The sequence below is a fragment of the Enhydra lutris genome, unplaced genomic scaffold (genome assembly GCF_002288905.1).
Source record: "Enhydra lutris kenyoni isolate GAN:26980312 unplaced genomic scaffold, ASM228890v2 scaffoldscaffold55, whole genome shotgun sequence".
NCBI classification, from domain to species: domain Eukaryota; kingdom Metazoa; phylum Chordata; class Mammalia; order Carnivora; family Mustelidae; genus Enhydra; species Enhydra lutris.
In genome coordinates, this window is record NW_019154139.1 from 6,313,911 (window position 1) to 6,336,143 (window position 22,233).

Sequence of the window (22,233 nt, forward strand, 5' to 3'; positions counted from 1 at the left end):
CTCAAAAATTCGTCTCACATTAGCAGTGAGGATTCGGGCGTCACCCCGAATCGTTATTTTCCTTACTCATAAGTTTAAGGCATGAAATCGTACACGTGTTACTCGCTGGGTAACGAATTCCATTCTCATTAGCCCTACGGTGAGCCGCAGAGTGGACCGTTGAACGAAGAGCCCAGTTCCTTTCCAGTTTATCTTATTCATTTGGTTCACTGTTTCTGTCCCTTTCCATTTTATTTGTTCGCCGGGGAGAACCACCAGCGGTAGGGACTCTGACTACCGTATGCAGATAATCAGCTGGCGTCGCAAAGGCTCACGGAAGTTCCCCGCCCCTTCCGGTTTTTGCCCGGTGTGAGCTGTCGCGAGAGTTCATCCGCCGTACGCCGGAAGCAGCTAGTTGCTCCGTAGCGGCCGAAGGGGCGGGCTCGAGGGCCGAGGTAGTCTAAGCAGCTCGCGGGTCGCTCGGCGGTGCAAGATGGCGGACATCTCCCTGGACGAGCTCATCCGGAAGCGCGGGGCTGCGACGAAGGGGCGGTGAGTGGCCTTTTCTCCCTCCGGTGTTCAGGGCCAGTAGCCTAGCGGGGCTCGGGGCGGGAAGGGAGCGGCCCGGGAGCGACGCGGAGCGCCGTGTGCGCCCGCCCCCTGCCGCAGCCGCGCTCCTCATTGGCCATGCCCGGCCGCCGCCGCGGGCCCGGCCGCTCGGCGGTCCACACTGGTTGGAAGCGCCGTCGCTCGGGGTAGAACGGCGAGGCCGCTGGCGGCGGCGGCGGCGGCGAGGCCGGGGCTCCCCATTCGTGGGAGCGGCCCGGGCGGGGGGAGGGGCTGGCCCCCGGGGGGAGGGGTCCAGAAGGTCTCCCCAGCGCAGCCCTCTCCCCTGCGAAGACTGAGGCGCTCGGGTCCCGCTGCTCCCCGATCTCCGCCGGCCTTAGAGTTAGGACGAGTGAAGTTTAGCGGGGAAGTGACTTGCTCAGACTCTGTTACCGCCGAAGCTGAGACCCAGACCTTAACTTCAGATTCTGCGTGCGCTTCCCCGCCCCGCCGCCGCCTCTCAACGCTCGCCTCCGTTGCACGGCGTTTCAAGTTCTCCGAGCGCTTTCACGTAGCTCCTGTTCCATCTGCTCTTTTCGTATCCGTACCGGCCAGATGCTGGTATTTTCCCCATTTTGCAGACGGAGAGCTTGAGGCCGGGAAAAGTAGAGTGAGTGACTTGCCCGAGGCCACCAAGTGCTGAGAGTGGGGGCTGAGTGCGGTTTAGGAGCTGGCTGAGTTGGCCTCAGGCTGGGGCAGAACAAAACAAAACCAAAACAGAACAGGTGAGGGTGGAGGTTAGAGGTCATTGATGGTTGTTGTAGCTCCCAGTAGTCGGAGAAGACTCTTCTGGATCTGAGTGAGGAGTTGATTTGCGGTGATGTGCCCCAGATTTCCTCTGGACCTTTAAATATTATTTGTCATTTGCAGCCTTTATGAGCTCTGGTTCACGTGTATGCAGAAGTGGGAAGGCGGCCAGTAGTTCTCCAGCGCGCGTTGCACTAGTTCAGGTGTCTTTGTAAGCAGGCTGTAGGGATGTTAGATGGTGTTTTCTCAGACCTCATTCACTTCGCAGAAATTGACTAATACATCCCCAGTGCGGGGGGGGGGGGGGCGGGGGTGGTGGTAGAAAATAGATACTTTCTATTGCTAACTGGAATGTATCCGGCCCTCCGCCCCCCCCCGCAGCCCCCAACCCCACATATCCACTGCACCTGCCCGCTGCCGCACACTTCACCAGCCCCCGCTTCACCTGGCTTCTGGTTCATAACAGGCACACGGGAAGCATTAATTTGCTCAGCCATTCTCCGTGAGTAGTTCTTTCCTAGGTCTTCCCTCTAATAACTGGTGTGCAGTTGGTGCTGTGTCTTCTGGCCACTTCTGAGTCTGTGTGGGTTTCATAGGTTTGCTGCACGGTGGCTGAATGAACCAGCTTCCCAGGACGTGCTCTTTCCGCAGTCACTCCCCTGGGTTCCCAGCTGCAGGCTGTCTGTACTGTCTGTTGGGTCTGTAGTTTCTTGGCTATCGTGTGTCCAGAGTCTGATGTTGGGCGTTGGGTGGCGATCTGTGGGATGAATGGGGACTCTGCAACCAGGCAGACGTGGTGCCCTGGTGGGCCTGTTGTTGGGTTTTGTGCCTCCCTGGCAATATGTCTTCTGAGCTGGGCCATTTCCTCATTTGTAGTAGTGGTTCCTGGCAGGTAGTTGAGGAGATGAAGTATGAGAATATAAAAATGTGTATTTTATGATTTATTTTAAATCTTTTTTTTTTAAAGATTTTTATTTATTTGACAGAGCTCAGGTAGGCAGAGCGGCAGGCAGAGGGAGAGGGAGAAGCAGGCTCCCCACTGAGCAGGGACCTCTCCTCCCCCACCTCTCAATGCGACCTCTCAATGCTCTCAATGTGGGGCTCCATCCCAGGACCCTGGGGTCATGACCTGAGCCAAAGGCAGCTGCTTAACCGACTGAGCCACCCAGGCGCCCCAAAAATATATAATTTAAAGTTTGTACCAGGTAGTAAGTGTTAAGGAAATGATGGCAGTTATCGTGGATCTTTAAAGGGGTAGAAGCCTAAGCCCCTCCCCTGATGGGGGGCCAGTAGGTACCTCGCCCTGGAAAGTGAAACTAGGAAATTTGGATTCCTTTCTCTTGCTTTCCATGTGATTTTTTTTTTTTTTTTAAAGATTTATTTGAGAGACAGTGAAATTTGTTTGAGAGACGCACAAGAGCGGGGAGGGTCAGAGGGCGACAGGCAGACACCCTGCTAAACTGGGAGCCCAATGTGCAGGGCTTGATTCCAGGACCCTGAGATCACCTGAGTCAAAGGCAAATGCTTAACCCACTGAGCCTCCCAGGTGCTCCTCCACATGATCTTATGCAAGTTATCTAACTATTCCCTACCACTCTCATTTATAAAGTGTAGATAATGTTTGTTAGGTGATTGTTAGGACTAAGTGAGTTAATATATCTAAAGAATTTCAGAAGTATCTGATGGTTCTAAGTGTCCAGTAGTTATTAGCTCTCATCGTCATTATTGAAGGATTGTAAATAAGTGACATTCGAATTTTCTGTGAGAGTATGTGAGCGTATTGCCTTGCTGTTACCTGGAGACCAGATTGGAGGACTGTGCAGAGACTCTGCGTGCTAGTTTGGCCTGTGCGCTGTGTTTGGATTAAACCTGGTGGAAACTTCATTTTTATTTTACTTGCACAGCCAGTGAAAACTACATCCAAGTCAAGAGCTGAAAGGTTGGGGCGCCTGGGTGGCTCTGTTGTGAAGCGTCTGCCTCCGGCTCAGGTCATGATCCAGAGTCCTGGGATCAAGATCCGCATTGGGCTCCCTGCTCAGCAGGAAGCCTGCTTCTCCCTCCCCTACTCCCCCCTGCTTGTGTTCCTTCTCTTGCTGTCTCTGTCTGTCTCTGTCAAATGAATAAATAATCTTTTTTTTTTTTTAAGATTTTATTTATTTGACAGAGAGAGATCTCAAGTAGGCAGAGAGGCAGGCAGAGAGAGAAAGGAGGAAACAGGCTCCCCACTGAGCAGAGAGCCCAATGCAGGGTTCGATCCCAGGACTCTGGGATCATGACCCAGAAGGCAGAGGCTTTAACCCCCTGAGCCACCCAGGCGCCCCATAAATAAATAATCTTAAAAAACAAAACAAACAACTGAAAGGTCTAAGCTGATCTCCTTGAATAGCTTTCCTTTCTTACAGTAAGCCTGTTTCATCTTACATGCTTCCTGGAAGAACTTTCCCCTTCCTGGGAGCCATGGAATGGCATTGCATAGAGGTCCCAGGAAGAACATTGTGCTTGGTCATTTAAGTAGAACCAGCGATGATCTCCAAAAACTCTTCTTGTTTGGGAAAATAGCAGAAGAACCTGTGGCAGTGTGAATAACGCGTTTCCCCGCCGGTCACGGAATTGCTTGTTCTCTAGGTAGCTGTTCTGTGTTCATCGCGCCTTGTAAGTCAAGAAAGGGTCGTTGTCATTATGATTACCTGGGACCCCAGTTAATCGTCAAAAGATTTCTGCGATTAATGTGAAGACAGAGAAGCGGAGAGTTTTGAGTGACACATCACTCCGCAGGTGAGATGCTGTCCTTCCCAGGGCCTAGCATGGCTCTGGTGGCCCAAGACCCATGGATGAGTCTCCCCAGGACAGCACAGGGTATCAGCTGCGGTGAAGGCCTGGTTTTTGTTTTGTTTTAAGATTTTTATTTATTCAGGGGCGCCTGGGTGGCTCAGTGGGTTAAAGCCTCTGCCTTCGGCTCAGGTCGTGATCCCAGAGTCCTGGGATCCAGCCCCGCATCGGGCTCTCTGCTCCGCAGGGAGCCTGCTTCCTCCCCTCTCTTTCTCTGCCTGCCTCTCTGCCTACTTGTGATCTCTCTCTCTGTCAAATAAATAAAATCTTTTAAAAAAATAAAAAAAATAAAAAAATATTTTTATTTATTCATTTATTTGAGAGAGAGAGAGAGAGAGAGCATGAGATGGGAGAAGGTCACAGGGAGAAGCAGACTCCGCATGGAGCTGGGAGCCCGATGCGGGACTCCATCCTGGGACTCCAGGATCATGACCTGAGCGGAAGGCAGTTGCTTAACCAACTGAGCCACGCAGGCGCCCTGTGGGCCTGTTCTTGTCAGGTTTTTTTTTCCTGAAACTGCAAGTGTACTGCTGGTCAGGGTTGCAGAGTCGCCCAGTCTGGTTTGATTTGTTGAGTTCTCAGAAGATTGCTGTCTGTCCGTCCACGGCCACCTCCTAGTTAGCGAAGGCTCATCTGAGGTGGCAGGCAGCCTTGATGGGAAGTTCGGACGTTGACTGTGGTGGGGTTGAGCGCCTCTGGCCCCCCCGGCCTGTGTGGGGAGCCCCTGGAGCCGTGCGGAGGGGGTCGGCCAGCTTTTCAGTTCAGGCCAGAGCTCTGGTCCTGGCGCTCACTGCTTGTTTCCTTGTTGAAATAAAATAAAGGAAATGTAGACCTGAAATAAAAAGAAGGAAAATTAGTTGTTATGTAACTTGGAGGGGAAGAAATAGAAATAGGATTTAAAACAAAACACCTGCACAAGACTCTCTTGCAGGGTAAGGGGATGGTGTCTTGTTTCTCTGTGTCTGTGAAGCACCTAATCCAGGATCAACTCTGTGTAATAGAATTAAACTGTTTTCTCCTTGTAAAGATGACCTCAGCACACGTAACTAACTCAGAGACCCCCATGGATTAAAATCCACTTTATAATAATAATCCGGGGTCCCCCACCCTCAAGGCCCTGAATCCTTCGGAGTACACACCTGTCCAGAGCCAGCTCTGGGTGGAGTCTGGAGGAGAGTGCTAGGTTCTGGTGGGGGCCCTGGCCCTCTCACCCACAGCGCTCTTCCCAGGACCCCAGGAACCCCTAGTGGGGCCCTGGAAGCGGGGCGGGGGTGCATTGTGTCCGCGTGGCCAGGTGGGGCAGTGCAGAGCCTCGCTCCAAACCTCCCCCACCCCTCTCCCCGACATTGACTGAGGCCTCGAGTGCAGAATGTGTTTCGGGAACATCAGATAGCGTGTGCAGTGGGAGGTGAGGCCGCAGGCAGAAGCTGGGGCCAGACCAGAGGCTCTGCTGAGGGGCTGGGCTTTGTTAGGGAGCCCTCAGCAGTTCTTGGAGCAGGAGAGGAACACCACGAACTCTGTTTTGGAGACCCACTCCTCGCAGGAGTGTTTATTTGAAACATTCCTGATGACTAATGCCTGCCTTGTACCCAGCGCTGCCGCCTGCGGGGATGAACAGGCGTCTTTTCATGCAAGAGGAGCAGCAGTGATGATGAAAAGCCCGAACACTGAAACCCCTGAAGCTGGTCGTGAAAGGAGCTGAAGGGGTTGGTGGAGCCCGCGGACTGAAGGGCTCAGATTGCCGGGAAGTAGCTTCCTCACGCTCCTGCGCCCCCAGCCACGTCCCCTCCCTGCCCCAGATGGCCCTCTTGTGCCTCTCAGAGAAAAAAGACCAGCACAAGGCATCTGGGCCATGTTCTGGGACCTGAATGGGCACGCTGGGCCGTCCTGGGTGCGTGCGTGCTCCCCCTCTGGTCCCTAGAGCCTGTGCCATATGGGGCCCAGGAGTCCTAAGCTGTTCTTAGCCTGGGGACAGCACACCCCCTCTTTAACTCTTTAAGTTCTGGTCGTCACTTTTGCCCCGTACCGCGTTTATTGGTGCTCTAACTGGATGCGGGCAAATCTGGGTGGACCTCTCGTCTGTCGAATGTGTGTAACAGCCTCATTCTCACAGCTGGGAGGATGAAAGGAGGATGGCGGGGCAGGGACGGGGTGTAGGATCCCTACACTTAGCAGGTGCTCAGGACCGGAAAGCTCTTTGAGCCTTTTTTTCATCTGCCTGGTGCAGGGTTGCAGTGCCCGCCCACAAGAGGCTCCTCATCCTGCAGGAGATGTGGCCTTGGAGACACATCCTTTGACTCCACACAGTAAGAGCCTCTGCGGCAGTTGTGTCCCAGGTTCTACTGCCCAGGGAGGGCGCCCTGGACTGTGGAAGTGCCAAGGGAGAAGGTGGGGAACACTCTTTTTTTTTTTTTTTTTTTTTTTTAAGATTTTATTTATTTATTTGACAGAGATCACAAGTAGACAGAGAGGCAGGCAGAGAGAGAGAAGGAAGCAGGCTCCCTGCCGAGCAGAGAGCCCGATGCGGGACTCGATCCCAGGACCCTGAGATCATGACCTGAGCCGAAGGCCGCGGCTTAACCCACTGAGCCACCCAGGCGCCCCTCTTGAGGGCAGGGGGCGCAGGGCGGAGGCGCCCATCAGGGCTGCGAGAGCCAGGAGAATGCATGCTGTGGCCTGCGGGGGGGCATCGTTTGCATGATCTGTGGCATGCTCGGCTCGTAGCGGGGCGGTGTCTGGTTGTGTGTGGTGTCCCTGGAGACCTCCGTCCTTCCTCTCCTGGAGTAGGTGTCTTCCTGCCGTGCTCTTTTTGGTGACTTGATTTCCCAGCCCAAGGCCTCTGGCTTCAGAGTGGGAAGTGAACAGTTTACCCGGAGGACTTTCCGCTAACCCTGACTTTGTCGGGATCTGGACAGTAAATGCTGATTAAAATCCTTTTCCCCATTTTACGAGTGGGCTCTCAGTGGTAGCTCCTGGTGTGAACTGAGAGCCTGTTGCATTTCTCCGATGGACATCACCAACGGGTGTAGGGAGCTGAAAGCATTAGAAAAAACCTATGGGTTTAATTTTTTTTTTTAATTTTTATTTTATTAGGAAGTTCGTGTGCCCTCCACAAATTCCCGTGGCCCCTCAAGTAGCTGTAGGCTTCAGCGATGCTACGAAGCATAGCCCCACTGTTGTCAAGGCCTTACAGACCATGAAACCGAGGCTGGGCCACTCCGGGGGCGGATGGGTGCTGTTTGCACACACGCCGATTTCCCTCTCCCTATTTGTGCTTAGTGAACTCCCTAAACACCCCATTCCTTTTGGCCTTTTTTTTTTTTTTTAACCCACTCCTGTGCAGGAGAAAACAGGACAGGGACCAGCAAGTAGGGCGGCCCCTACCTTAAACCTAATCTGACCAATTCTGTAAATGACCCTTTCCCTCTCTCTTCCATCTAGTTCTTGTGTAGACCCCCTGGAAAGTATTTAAATCCTAAAGTAATATTCCATTTCTCAAAGAGAAATGGAGTGTGCATCACTGCCTTAGGCGATCCGCAGCGGGTGTTTCCGCTGGTCAAAGGATAACAAGGTGAAGGCCCATGTTGCCTTTCCTGGTCCCTTGGGTGTGCTCCTGCGGTTGGCACAGGAGCTGGAGGACAGTCTCCCTCCAGTCGGGGGGAATGGCGAGGTACTTGGAGTGCCCTCTGAGTTGCCCAGTGTGTAGGAGGGCCCTGTGGGGGGGCCCCGGACACAGATGTGGGAAACCGTATAGGAACTTGTTTGTTCAGTCGAGCTTTGCCTTCTGACACCAGGTCAGAGATTCTGAACGCTTCTGTCATCCAGGATCACCTGTGGAGTCAAAATGCAGATGCCTCAGCCCTGACTTGAGATTCAGCTGCAGGTGGGGTGTGGACAGCCGTTTTTTTTTTTGTTTTTTTTTGTCTTTGTTTTTTTTAAAGATTTTATTTTTATTTATTTGACAGAGAGAGAGAGACCACAAGGAGGCAGAGAGGCAGGCAGAGAGAGAGAGGAGGAAGCAGGCTCCCTGCCGAGCAGAGATCCCGATGCGGGGCCTGATCCCAGGACCCTGAGATCATGACCTGAGCCGAAGGCAGAGGCCTTAACCCACTGAGCCACCCAGGCGCCCTGACAGCCGTGTTTTTAAGCAGTTCCACGGGAGTTTCTAATGCCCAGCCAGCATTCAGCACCACTTACAAAGCACTGTGCCCATTCTCCCCGTTCCCAGTCCAGTGGGGAGGAGAAAACAAGCAGATGTAGTTATAGGCACAAAGGAGGCTTGTCTTAGAAGAATTAGGGAGGGAGGGTTTCCCTAAGAGGAGGTGTTGCCTTGGGAGCAGGAGTCCCCCAGGCAGGGCCCCCGCTGTGCGAGCAGTGGCGAGGCTGGGGTGATGCTGGGGTGGTGCGGTGGGCAGGTGGGGTGAGGGAGCAGCCTGCGGACCCCAGGAAGGGCTCTCAGGATTTACCTGGAATGGTCTTTGCTTTCCTCGCAAGCCACTAAAGGACCAGCAGAGGAGCCCCACAAGCAAATGGGGCCTATTTAATGGAGTGGTTTTTTTTTTTTTTAATTAAGATTTTATTTATTTATTTGACAGAGATCGCAAGTAGGCAGAGAGGCAAGCAGAGAGAGAGAGGAGGAAGCAGGCTCCCTGCTGAGCAGAGAGCGCCAGGACTCTGAGATCATGACCCGAGTCGAAGGCAGAGGCTTTAACCCACTGAGCCACCCAGGCACCCCCGTTTAATGGAGTTTAGTTCATTTCCAATCTTAACAGTTTCTGAATTTGACATTCTTCTTGTTGGTAATGTGCTAAATACAAAGGTGGTTTTATCCCTGATTCATGGCACACTGTTCCTAAAACTCGTGAGAGTTTCCCGAGTTCATGCGTAGTAGGAGCATCTTATGTTCTAATGAGGTGACGCCTGATGGGCCCCGGGGATAGCCTCAGGATGGGGGCTGGTTGCCAGAAAGACCTTGGCATCATTAGTAGGAACTTGGAGCCCTACCCCACTCCCCACCCCTCAACCACCAGGGAGGGGAGAGGGGCTGGAAATTGAGTCAGTCATCAATGGCCAGTGATTCAGACAACCTTGCCTACATAAACCCCCCCCCCGCCCCGTACATGGAATTCGGGGGAGCTTCTGGGTTGGCGAGCACAGCTATGTGCTGGGAGGGTGGTGTACCCAGGGAGGATGTGGAAACTCACACCCCTCCCCCTCCCCCTGTACCTTATGCCTCTCTTCCATTTGACTCTGAATTGTAGCCTTTATAATAAACTGATAATAGTAAGTATACTGTTTCGGCTGTGTTCTGTGAGCCATTCTAGCAAATTCTTGAACTTGAGGAGGGGGTGTGTATCCCCTCTATTTTAGCTAGTCTGTCAAAAGTATGGGAAGCCCAGGACTTGGAACCGGCATCTGAAATGCGGGGACTCCTGCGGGATAGCCTGTAGCCTGTGGGGTGTGCGCAGACTCTGGGTAGGTAGTGTCAGAACTGAGTGGTAGGACACCCAGTTGGTGTCCAGAGAGTTCGAGAACAGTTGATGTGGGGGGGAACACCTACATGTTTGGTGTTTGGAAACAATTGAGACAGTGACTGGTTTTCTTTTCTACCAAGTCCTTGTGTCTTCAGTCTGTCCGTGGGCTTGCTCCTGCTCCCAACCCCTGGGCAGGGGGCAGGGGGCGTCTGCTGGCACTGGAGGCCTGGGCTGCCCAGGGAGGCTGGGCACCCTTCGTTAATCATTTTTTCTCCAAGCTTGTTCATCCCACCTCACAGGGCGCTGACTGAGGCACGGCTGGGGAAGCGCTTTGGAAACGGACGTTGCTTTTCAGGCGTATGGGGTTAGGATATTTGGGGGATGTGCTTTTTTTCTTTTTTCTTTTTTTTTTTTTACTAGCATGATTTGTAGGTTATTGTCCCTAATGGTGTCTCAGAATACGTGGCCTGGGGAGCAAAACCGTCTTACCTAAGTGATAGAAACCACCAGGCCCTTCTTCCTAGTTTTCTTTGCAAGGCAGTCAAAGGCATAAACCAGGAAAGAAGTTTCAGCGTAGATTTAATTGTTTCCTGAGACAGCGAGCAGATGTCTGGGTTCTCCAGCAACTGCCCCTGCCCCCAGGGGCTACTGGTGAGCGCCCAGACCCGCTTCATACCCGCTCTGTTGCTTGCAGTCCGCACGCCAGGCCGGGAGTCGGAGGTGTCCGGTCGCGCGTGGGGCTCCAGCAGAGCCTCCTCAGCCCGCCAGCCCGCACCGCCACCTTCCAGCAGAGGTTTGACGCCCGGCAGAAGATTGGCCTCTCGGACGCCAGGCTCAAGCTGGGAGTCAAGGATGCCCGGGAAAAGCTTTTGCAGAAAGACGCTCGGTTCCGGATCAAAGGGAAAGTGCAGGATGCCAGAGAGATGCTGAACTCGCGCAAGCAGCAGAGCACGGCGCCCCCGAAGCCCCGCCAGGTGGCCGATGCCCGCGAGAAGATCAGCTTGAAGCGCAGTTCCCCAGCCACCTTCCTGAGCCCACCCGTCGGGGCGGTGACCCCCGCCCTGAAGCTCACCAAAACCATCCAGGTGGGTGCGGCTCTTGCCATACGTTCCTGGGGAGCCGGGAACAACTGTGGGTTCAGGCAGGGGGCGGGGGCCGAGTATTGGGGCCGAATGACAGTTCTCCCAGGTGTTTGTACAGTAACTGTATGAGGGAGGCAAGGATTTAATCTCGTTCTGCAGTCACCGACTTGCGCAGTGAGCGAGCGATGCAGAGAAGGCGGGGAAAGGACGAGACGCTCGTGGGGCGTGTGCTGTGTGGGGGGCACTTCACACATAGGACCGAATTTCTCTCTCACCACGACTCTGGGACCATTCCCGCAGTTTTGTAAACGGCTCTCCCTCTCAGGATGTGGGTCTTTGTGCCCAGCGTTAACACAGCCGTCAGTGGGAGGCCCAAGGGAGGAGCCTAGGCAGACCCAGCCCCTCATCCGGCGTGCTGGCCGCTTGCACAGCTGCAGACGGAATGGAAACAGTATTTAATGTTCTCAGTGACTTCGGGAACAGGAACAGCAGCAGCTACGAACACTCACTGAGCCAGGCTCCTGGAGCAAGACGACGCGGTGCCCTGCTTTGGGCACGAGGCTCGCTGGAGGTTACCGCGGGCCACAGCTGAGTGGCACCGTATTTCAAGTGTGGTGATTCCTTTCTCATGGAGAACTTGTGTGGCCCCCCGGGGATGAATCACGGTCTCTCTGTGTTTCTAGGTTCCCCAGCAGAAGGCCATGGCACCGCTCCACACCCATCCTGCTGGAATGAGAATCAACGTTGTCAATAACCACCCGGCCAAACAGGTGGGAGAGCGAGAGCGCGTGTGCATGGCCGTGAGTGTGTGCCGTAGTGCGTGCGTGGGTGTTCTTTGAGGAGCTCCGCTGGGTGGATTCGCTGTGGCCTGGCCTGAGGTTCCCAGTGTGAAGAATTGGAGGGATTACGTTTGGCTTTTGGCAGTTTGAGTTTTACTTACTCTTACTTTTATTTTTTCAAAGATTTATTATAGAGAATGTGTGCAAGGGACGGGGAGGGGCAGAAAGAGAGGGAGGGAGAGAACCCAAGCAGAGTCCCTGCCAGGCACGGAGCCCATGGCCCTGAGATCACAACCTGAGCCGAAACCATGAGTCAGACGCTCAGCTGACCGCACCCCCCGGGAGACCCTGCAGTGCATGAGTCGTTGTTGTAGTTGTTCTTAAACTTCACACAGTGGCGAGGGGTGGGTGGGTATATAATGGGCAGAGAGGCGAATTGAAAGTCTTCTATTTTTTATTATTAAGGTAGCATGTGCAAAAAATTAGTATGTACTTAATACATACTTAATATAGAACATTTGCGAAATAGAGAAAGATTACACAGGAAGAAAGAGTTCTGGTGCTTCTGCTCTCCAAAGCCAACAGCTGTTGAAATTCTGCCCTGGCTCTTTCCTGTTCTTCGGTTTTTTATTTTTAGGTGTCATTGCTGTCTAGTTACTGCCTCGCTGCAGTTGTGTGTTTGCGGTTACATTATTATCCAGTTTTGTGTTCTCCTGTTTTTACTTTACAACACAAGTACGTCTGTGATTCACATTACTCTAAACGTTTTAAATAATTGCATAATCCATTGAGTTGGTGTTCTGGTTTACTTAAGCCATCTTTCTCTAATTCTCACGGTTAGAAATCCTTCTGTGAGCATCTTTGTGGCTAAAGCTCTTTCTGGGGTTTGGATTTCTATTTGTAGGCCAGACTGCCAAGGATGGACTTTCTAAACTAAGATAATAGACACATGTTCTAGGTGGTTCAAGGTGTTGCCTGCTGTGGAAAGGTAATTCTCACGTACCTGGAGGTTGCAGCACTTTTGCTGGGCCCCTGTGGGTGGAGAGCCGGCCCGTGAGGATTGGGCGCCCAGGCCAGTCTCCCCCGGGCCCCCCTGTGCCTGCTTCTTCCTCCAACCGGCTCCACGTCTCTTCCTGTTCTTGCTCCAAATGTCATTTCAGGACCTGCAGGCCCCATTAGCTTTTTTTTCTTTCTTCTCAGAATTTATATGATTTGGAGGAAGATGATGACTCTGTAGCTCCCATTCCTAGTAAACAGATGAAATTTGCAGCCTCCGGCGGCTTTCTCCACCACATGGTAAGGCATTTACATTTTTCCTGCGCTCTTCGTGTATTATCAGTGGATGGGAGTGGTGGTGGAGAATGTGCCCTTTCAATTCAGAAATGTTTCTTCCTGCGGGTCTTAAGGTTTTCAGAACTGATGCAGTCCCTGGTTTACAGCTGCAGAGAGCAGGGTGTCCAGTGCTGTGCCGGCGGCCCCACGGCTGGTGGGGTGCAGAGCGGCACCTTCCGCTTGCTGTTTCCCTGCAGGGGAAGTGGGAGATCCCTGAGGATGGCATCGTGTTTTCCTCTGTGCTAGGACGTTCTGCATGTTCCCCTTCCCCTGTGGTCAGCACCTCTGGCCATGTTTTTGTTTGTTTGTTCTACAATTTTATTTGTTTGACAGAGCCACAGAGCATAAGTGGAGGGAATGGCAGAGGGAGAAGCAGGCTCTGCTCTGAGCAGGGAGCCAACACGGGGCTTGATCTCAGGACCCTGGGATCATGACCCGAGCTGAAGGCAGAGGCTTAACCCACGAGCAACCAAGCCGCCTGTTCAGCTGCATTCTTGACACCAGGTTCCCTCAGTTGGTGTGTTAGCAGGAATAAGCTGTACTTGGCCTGTGCACTCCACCGGGTGCACCCTGCATGCGGGCGAGCTTGCTAGAGTAGGCTGCTGGGCAGATCCCACGTAGAGAAGGAACGAGAGCAGTATCTGGGACCATTAGGGTGGCCAGCAGCAGTGGGTATAGCCCATGTCAGGAACGGCAGCCTGGGGGCGCCCAAGCCAAGCTTGGCCTTTGGCCTTCAGAGACCCGAAGACTCCATTTTTGCCACTGCATTGTGTGGACCAATTTCGTGGCTGCCGCTGAAGTTCTTAGAGTGCTGTGCGAAGCTGAATTATGCTGACTTGTTACTAGGGGCTGGGCCTTTGTACTGGTTGAACTGCTAAGGTCCGCTGCCCAGGGAGTGGTCAGCAGGCTCAGGTCCTGGCTCACCCTACTTGGAAGAATGCGGTGTCTATGTTAACTAGGATTCCCCTTCCCTCCTGCCCGGTAAGGTGGGTGCTGTTACTAGTCCCATTTTACAGGCGAGGGATCAGGCTCAGAGAGATGAAAATATGTTCAGTATCATCCAGCGTATAAATAGTGGATCTAGGAGTCAAGCTTCTGCAGTTGGCCTTGCAGGTCGGGTGTGTCGTACCGTACTGGCCATCGGTAATCAGAAAGCAGCTTGAGAAGTGTGGGGTCCAGCACAAGGAGGACATTTCGTTTGATTCGGAGAAGCCAGTGAATCACCCCGGCCCCGGGCTCTGCCTCTGGCGGCTGCGTCTGGCCGTTCTTCCTGAGCCTGTAGCTGGCGGCGCAGGCTTAAAGCAGCAAGGCCACCTGCCGCTTCTGCCTCATACATCTTTTTCCTCAGACTCATTCCTAGCAAGGAGTTTCCTAGTTTATGTTTCCAAGGGACCACATCCCCAGTTAGGGGGAGCAGGGGAGGGAGGGAACGGTATCTGCTGGTCTGCACGACTGCCAGCGTGTGCCTCACGGTCTGGGAGCCGATCGGGCCGGGGCTGCCCATGGTGCCTCTGCGTATAGAAACAGGGACCGAGAAGTTGGGAGTCTGGACCTTCTGAAGAGTGGGTTCCTCCGCCAGGCCAGCTCAGAGCTGATGGTCGGCCAGTTTTGATAGGAACGTATCTGGGAGCAAACTTGACTCTAAGCTTTTGGCCTTGTCATTAGCTCCAAATTGCAGAATTTCATAAAATTTCCATGGTCTGGGTAGGCCTGTGGCTGCATGGAAGTGTCTCACCAGGGGCTTCCTGCACTGGAGGGAGGCTTCTGTAAGCATGTGGGCAGATTGTGTTTCTCCCCTCCCGCCCCTTCCCTGGGGGAAGTCACTGGCAGCCTTTCTTGGCTCCAGATCTCTGATGGGGTTGGGGAGCTAGGAGCCCCTGGGGGTGAGGGTTGTCAGCTCCGTAGTGCTTCTCTCTTGTCTTCTTCTCTAGCTTCTCAGATTCCTGTCTGCCCGTTTGTCTAGGCCGGACTGAGCAGTTCCAAGTTCTCCATGTCCAAGGCCCTCCCTCTCACCAAAGTGGTCCAGAATGACGCGTACACAGCTCCGGCCCTCCCCTCCTCTGTTCGAACAAAAGCCTTGACCAGCATGTCCCGGACACTCGTGAACAAGGAGGAGCCCCCAAAGGAGCTGCCGCCCACCGAGGTGAGGGAAAGGCGAGGAGAGGGAGCGAGTGCACCCGTCGGGAGGCAGCCTGTGCTGGGGGGGCCGCGTGGTGTGCGTACCCTGTCGAGCCCTTACAGCACCTCCGTGAGGTAGGCGTTGCCACCTCCATTTTACAAAAGAGCAAAGCAAGCCTCAGTGAGCCCTGCCCTTGGCGTGCTTGCGGGCAACTGGGGGAAACGGAGCTGCAGACGGAGCAGCCTTTGTGCTAGAACAGAGGCCTGCCCGGAGGAGAGCTGCTGGGAGCACTGGGGAGAGAGCATCTGTCTATGCTGGGCTGGTCAGAAAGGCTCTGAGGAGGAAGGGTCACCTGAGCTGGGTGGGTCGTGACACATGACTAGTGCATCCTGAGTATCGTGGTGGAGGCGTGACTGTGACAGGCTCTCTGGGGGGCTTTCCTCTGGGCCTTCCTGGTCACTTGCCGGGCGGATGTGCCACAGCTGAGCGCACAGCCGTTCTCTGATTCTGGTCACTGTCTTGTCTGGCAGCCTGTCCTCAGCCCCTTGGAAGGCACCAAGATGACCGTCAACAATCTGCACCCTCGAGTCACTGAGGAAGACATTGTGGTGAGTACCGCGTCCCGCCAGGGCTCTAGCTCTCAAACCGCGTCTGTGTCCAGGGCCCCCAAGACCACCACCAGTTCACTAATTCCCCGAGACTCACGGGACTCCTCAGAGAGTGCTGTCAGGGCTAAGGTTTATTCCAGGATACGGAGCAAATTCCGCAAAGGGGAAGGCTCGCGGTGCAGAGGCCAGGGGAATCCAGGTGCAAGTGTCTGGATTCCTCCCCGAGTGGAGTCACACAGAATGCACTTTATTTCCCCAGCAACGAACTGTGATGCGTGAAACTGGGGAACTCCGTGCAGACTCAGCACCCAGGGTCTTTACCCGCAGCTAGTCGTGTAGGCTCGCTCTGCCCCTGCACGTCAGCATTCCGGACTCCCAGGGCGAAAGCAGGTATCCAGCGTAAACCACATTGTTTGCATAGATTAGGCTCAGTGAGTCTCTCTTATCAGTTAGGGTGGTGGGAACCCTCCCCAGTTCCAAGTTGCCTGACACCAGCCAAGATGCGACACCGGCCAAGATCCGGCCTTGGAAGCAGGTCTTCAAAAGTGAGCAGCTGGGCTGGCGGTGGGAACTCTGTGCTTCACAGCGTCGGCACCAGAGCCGGTGCAGGGTGCTGGATGGGGCCTGAATGGGATCCTCTAATCCTCTAGTTCACAGCCTTCTGGTTATTTTCCTGTGAGTCTTTGGAACTTGTGCCTCCTCTAGGGGTTTTCATGATGATTCCAGAGTAAAAGGTATGAGATAGATTGGGGTTATGTGGTGGTTGGTCCCCCTGGATTGCCCTGGTCTGTCCTGTCCCGCCCTTAGTCACGGGCAGAGCCTAAACCTGGCAAGGAGAGGGCCTGATGCAGCTAGGACTTCTCGTCCCGCTTCTTTTCATGGGCCCAGCACGCTTCCGCTGCGCAACTCTGCTCCCGCTCCTTTTCATTTAGGCACCAAAAAAACCCCACTATTAATTCGGAAGTCCAGTTGCCCTTTGAACTCTGAATTGTCAGGTCCCAGGAGGAAGCTCCCAGACTCCGGGCTCTCTGCAGCGGAGTTTCAGTGCTGTAACAGCCCCTAATGGCCACCACGTGTGACGGGTTTTGAGTGTGAAACACAAGTGCCGTATGATAGCTTTGAGAAGCGAGCAGGCTCACCAGCGAATGACAAGTTAACAGAGAGTTGAAACAGATCTTCTTCCTGGTTATAAAAGTAGTGATAGCTGCTGTTTATTGAGCATATGTTATGTGGCAGGGACTTTGTGGGCAGGATCTTCGGAAATACAGAGTAGTGGGACCTGCCGGCCTGTGGTGGTCGCCGCCCCGTGTGAATGGCAGCAACGCCCGCCCTCCCTTCTTTGCCCCCACGGGTGATGTCTCGAGAACAGTAGTAGTGAAATTGGGATCGCACTTAGTTTTCGGTTTCCCTCTCTTAGTTTTGGTATTTGACATTTTCCACTTTATCGTGAAAAACAAATCATTTCAGTGACCCCTTCGGAAAGCTTTTCTGTCCTCATGACAGCGTTGAGAAGGGAGTCGCAGGTGAAGCCGTGGCGTGGGTGCCGGCTGGCCTCCGCGGTCTGTCTCCACGTTGTCTTCCTTCTCTGCACCCCCCCACGCCCCCTGTAAGAGGAGGCGGAGGCGTCAGGGGACATGACGGTAGTGACACAGGCATATAGAGCACTGCCCTAAAAGTGCCTGCATTTGAGCTTTCAGCAGCCCTGGGGAGAGGGCGAGCTCATTCCTTTTCTTTTTTTCCGAAGAGAAGATGTCAGTGAAGTTAGATAATTTGCAGGTTCTGTGGTGACCTGTTTACCACGGCTTCTGATGAGCCTGCACATTCTTTTTCATGACGGGGCCCTCAGAGAAATTCTGTAACTCCTATCCCTGTTGAGAATGTAGGTGCTGCAGCAGGAAGAAATTGGGGTGCCTTCCTGAAGGACACAGGGACCCTAGGGCTTATAAGCCCAGACCCGTTTCTGGCTGCCAGCTCGGCTCGTGCTCTCATCTGGTCCCGTATCGGGAGGCCTGCAGATGTCCCAGGGACACCACCTGAAAGGGTGCCTCCCGAAATCCTGGGCGCTGGGCGGATTCAGCTGGAGTGCGGCCGGCCGCCGTCTGCCCCAGAGCTCTGGAGTGAGTGACTGGCAGGCAGGAGGATGGCCCTGGATTCTCTGCAACCCTAATCCTCCTGTTGTTTGCAGGAGCTTTTCTGTGTATGTGGAGCCCTCAAAAGGGCTCGCCTGGTCCATCCTGGGGTAGCGGAGGTGGTCTTTGTGAAGAAGGACGATGCCATTACTGCATACAAGAAGTATAACAACAGGTGTTTGGATGGTAAGTCAGGGAGGGAGCAGCCACCTCATCCTGCCGCTCACTGCTCCCTCTCGGGGGGCAGCCTTCAGAGCGAGCCTTCCTCTGGGATGGCTGGGAGGACTCCGGGCACGCTCAGCCCTCTGGACAGAAGGTTTCCTGGGCACCAAGAACAGACAGGGCCCTGGATTTTCACACAACCCTAGGACTTTGGTCTAGTGAGCATAGGAACACCATTTCTCCATGGATGGTTCTCTTACGAGGTCTTGCTGGGGAAGCCAGAAGTCCGAGCCTCCTCTTCCAGATGTTGGTCTGATGTGCTAGGACACAGCTTCCTCAGACGCCGGGCAGCCTTGTGTCAATGGTTAACTCCTGGGTGGGCGCTGCTCCTGGGGGCAAGCTCCTGGTTTTCCTGAGCCCACAGTCCCGTTGTTTATCTCAGGACGGCCTGTGGAGTGAAACTGCCTGCCATGGCCCTGTTGTCCACTGACTAGTTCTTTCTGTGTTTACTGAGTACCCTTGTGGACCAGGGACATGTGCTCGAGAGGCAGATGCTGGTGGGACACGGTGGTTGTATTTCCCTGTTGGTGAATGATGTTGGGTGTCTCTGCTTGTGCGGAGTCGCCATTTGTATTTCTTGGAGAAGTGTCTTTTCGGACTCTTTTTAATTGAGTTTAAATGAATTCTTTAAAAAAAAAAAGAATTCTTGGGGCGCCTGGGTGGCTCAGTGGGTTAAAGCCTCTGCCTTTGGCTCGGGTCATGATCCCGGGGTCCTGGGATCGAGCTCCACATCTGGCTCTCTGCTCAGCAGGGAACCTGTTTCCTCCTCCTCTCCCTCTGCCTGCCTCTCTGCCTACTTGTGATCTCTGTTTGTCAAGTAAATAAATAAAATCTTTAAAAAAAAAAAAAAGGAGGGGCACCTGGGTGGCTCAGTGGGTTGAGGCCTCTGCCTTCGGCTCGGGTCATGATCCCGGGGTCCTGGGATCGAGCCCCGCATCAGGCTCTCTGCTCAGCGGGGAGACTGCTTCCTCCTCTCTCTCTGCCTCTGCCTACTTGTGATCTCCATCTGTCAAATAAATAAATAAAATCTTTAAAAAAAAAAAAAATGAATTCTTTATATATGAGTTCTTCTCCTACCAGATAACTGATTTGCCAGTATTTTCTCCCATCCTGTAGGTTGTCTCCCCCTCTTCTTGCTCTGTGCATTTACAGCTGTGTACTGTTGTCTAAGCAGTGCCTTAGCTGTGTCCCATAAATTTCGGTGTACTGTGTCTTTATTTTCATTCATCTCAAAGTACTGTCTGAATTCCCTTGTGATTCTTATTTGACCCGTTAGTTACTTAGAATTATTTTAATTTCCATGCATTTGTGACTTTGCCGGATTTCCTTCTGTCCCATGAGTGTTGAAGGAGAATCTGCGTGTATTTTGCTGCTGGTAGATGTCTGGTAGGTCTAGTCAGTTTGTAATGTTACTGGAATCTTCTCTCTCCTTGTTGGTCTTCGGCCTGGTTCTGGCCATTCCTGAAAGTGAAGGGCCACCAGCTATGTTCGTCTATTTCTTCCAGTTGTGTTTTGCTTTGTGTACTTGAGGGTCTGATGTTAGCCGTATACGTGTTTGTATATGTTAGTTGTAGATAAGTTTATCATCGCTTTCTTTCCTGGTGCATTGACCCTTTGATCATTTCAAAATGACCTTTTTTGTCTCGGGGCACCAGGGTGGCTCAGTCAGTTAAGCCTCCGACTTTTGGTTTCAGCTCAAGTCATGATCTCAGGCCCTGGGATCAGGCTCGTTGAGCTCCAGGCTCTGTGTAGAGTCTGCTTATGATTCTTACTCCCTCTCCCTCCTGCTCCTTTCTACTCACTTGTGTGAATATTTCTAATGTGACCATTTAGGTCCTTTAAAGACTTTTTCACCATATATATGTGTATATATATATTTTAAGATTTTATGTACTTGAAAGAGGGAGAGAGTATGAGAGACAGAGCACGAGGTGGGGGAGGGTCAGAGGGAGATGCAGGCCCCACACCGAGCAGGGAGCCTGATGAGAGGCGCAATCCCAGGACTCTGGCCAGAGCCAGAAGCAGATGCTTAACTGATTGAGCCACCCAGATCCCCCATTTTTCACTGTATTTTTTAGTTGCTACCCTAACGGTTGCTCAAGAATTCACAGTATATATTGTAGCTTACCAGAATCGATTTCAGATAAATATTAAATTAATTCCAGTGAGGTGTCAGAAACGTTACCCCATATGGCTCTGTTCCCTCTCCCCACTTTGTGGCGCTGGGATGACCACACTTCTCATAGCAGGTAGAGTAGCTACACCGGCAGGACCTGGAGCCGTCAGTCCTTCATAGACCAAGTGGAAGCCCGCATGTTCACTTTCCAGTTCTTTTTTCACTTAGTTTCATTGCATAAACCTTTTCCTTCACTACCTCACGAACAAGCTTAGACAGAGTCACATGCGTTCAGGCTCTCCCGTCCCGCAGCTCTCCTCTGCTGCTCGAGGGGAGAAGGGAGGTCTGTTTCCACTTTGCTGTTTGGTGCCGTCCTTGCTGAGGTTTCGGGGACCTCACACCTGGGGTTCCCCGTCACCCGTTGTGGAGCCAGAGCTGCCAGCAGCGGGGGCCCCGGTGAGGGAGGTGGAACCCTCATCCTTCTGTCCGGAGCCGAAGTCTCATCGCAGAGCCTTTTCTTTTCTGGTTTTTCAGGGCAACCCATGAAGTGCAACCTTCACATGAATGGGAACGTCATCACCTCAGACCAGCCCATCCTGCTGTAAGTCCCACAGGCAGCGGTGCTGGGGGCGGGTGGAACTTTTCTCCTGGTTTACTCTGTGCGAGTCTCTTCCTGCTGCGGAGTAACATGCCTGCGTCCGTGCTTTTCCTCTCTCCCGCGTCCTCTGCGCTGATGGCAGCTGGGCCGTCGGGGTGCCGGATGGTGTAAGAGCGACCGTACTGCAGGGTCGCTGCAGGGGCCTGCCCCTCGGGGGCTGCTGTTCTCAGCTTTAGAATTTAGAAAGGCCTGAGAAGAGAGGGGAGAGCAGGCCAGTTGCGTCTTTGTTCCACTGTGAGTTCCATCCAAGTGAATGGAAAATGCCACCTCCTCGCCCCGGACTCTGATGGAGACAGTACCCACTGGTGGCCCTTGTTTTATGCATTTTTGGAGGCTGGCATGCATGAGTAGATTGGCAGGACATCCTTTTATAGACGAGAAGACAAAACCTCAGGAAGATACCAGATTTGCCAAGGTTGGTGGTGCAGACAGACTTAGAAATTTAGAAAGACCAGAATTTGAACCTCAGATATTGAATTGTATGATTTGGACAAGTGTTTTAAGCTGCACTCCAGGAATAAGTTGTATTCTGGAAAATGTGGATTTTATGACCAAGTTAGTTTGGGAGCCATTAGGCTAATAAACAAGAGTGAAGCCGATTTCTTGACTTCCAGACTTCTCCAAATATGTAATAAGCCGGCGTGGGTGTGCCCGTCTCTGGAGGGCATACAGCATTTCCTGAGTTAAAGCCTCAGATCACCAGGGGCTGCATTTCAGTTTTGTCATCTGTAAATTAAAAAATGATAGATTTGTTATAAAATGTCATGAGATCAGGGGGTACAGAAAGCAGTGTGTTCAGCACCTAGCTTTCCTAACAGACTTAGTAAATGGTGGGTTCCCTCGCCGTCTGAGGGAAAACTGACAAGGATTTTGACTCTGCTCTCTGCAGACGGCTGAGCGATAGCCCCTCGGTGAAGAAGGAGAGTGAGCTGCCTCGCAGGGTGAATTCTACCGCCTCCTCTAACCCTCCAGCCGAAGTGGACCCTGACACCATCCTGAAAGCGCTCTTCAAGTCTTCGGGGGCCTCTGTGACTACACAGCCCACAGAATTCAAAATCAAACTTTGAGCGAGGGGGGGGGGGGGGGGGGGGGCGGGCAGCCAGAAGCAGGGGCAGAGGAGGGTGGCTGTTTCCTAAAGCAAAGCCTGTGACCAATGGGCCATCGGACTGGAGGCCCCTGAGCGGGACGGGTCGCTGGGGGTAGAGCGCTTCCTCACCGGACGGGACCCACCTTTCTGTGTTGTGTTCTCCCCTGCGCCCTTCTGTACGTTAACATTTGCCGTAGTCTGTTTCTTCTCCCTCCACCTCATCACCGAGGTAGGCCCGTGTTGCCCGGTATCCCTGTCCCTCGTCTCAGCCCCACACTGATGTATCTAAAAATGGTACCATGAGTTGTCTGGAAGGCTTTCTGGTGGCCCCGTGGAGTGCAGGGCCGGGGCCTCTCTGAAGGACACATTTTTCTCCAGGAGGCGACGAGTTGCCTCCCCTTTCTCTTTTTTAAGCTTTCAAAGTGGAGAGTGGGAGCCCCTGCCCCCCCCCCCCCCCCCCCCCCCC

At 53.3% G+C, this 22,233-nt stretch overlaps 1 protein-coding gene across 2 annotated transcripts; it reads left to right on the forward strand.

Annotated features, from left to right (window-relative positions):
- The first annotated feature begins 401 nt into the window (after nucleotides 1–401).
- On the forward strand, nucleotides 402–22,200 carry LOC111157600 (DNA polymerase delta interacting protein 3). 2 transcript variants are annotated; one of them, XM_022519154.1, is made up of 9 exons: nucleotides 402–531; nucleotides 10,330–10,720; nucleotides 11,401–11,487; nucleotides 12,697–12,792; nucleotides 14,792–14,971; nucleotides 15,478–15,555; nucleotides 17,741–17,870; nucleotides 20,557–20,623; nucleotides 21,570–22,200. In XM_022519154.1, the coding sequence occupies exons 1-9, from the start codon at nucleotides 473–475 to the stop codon at nucleotides 21,745–21,747; spliced, it is 1,266 nt and encodes a 421-aa protein (XP_022374862.1). In that variant the 5' UTR covers nucleotides 402–472; the 3' UTR covers nucleotides 21,748–22,200. The 2 variants fall into 2 exon arrangements, with proteins under 2 accessions (XP_022374862.1, XP_022374863.1); XM_022519155.1 differs by lacking the exon at nucleotides 11,401–11,487 and having other exon boundaries at nucleotides 428–531.
- Nucleotides 22,201–22,233: the final 33 nt, after the last annotated feature.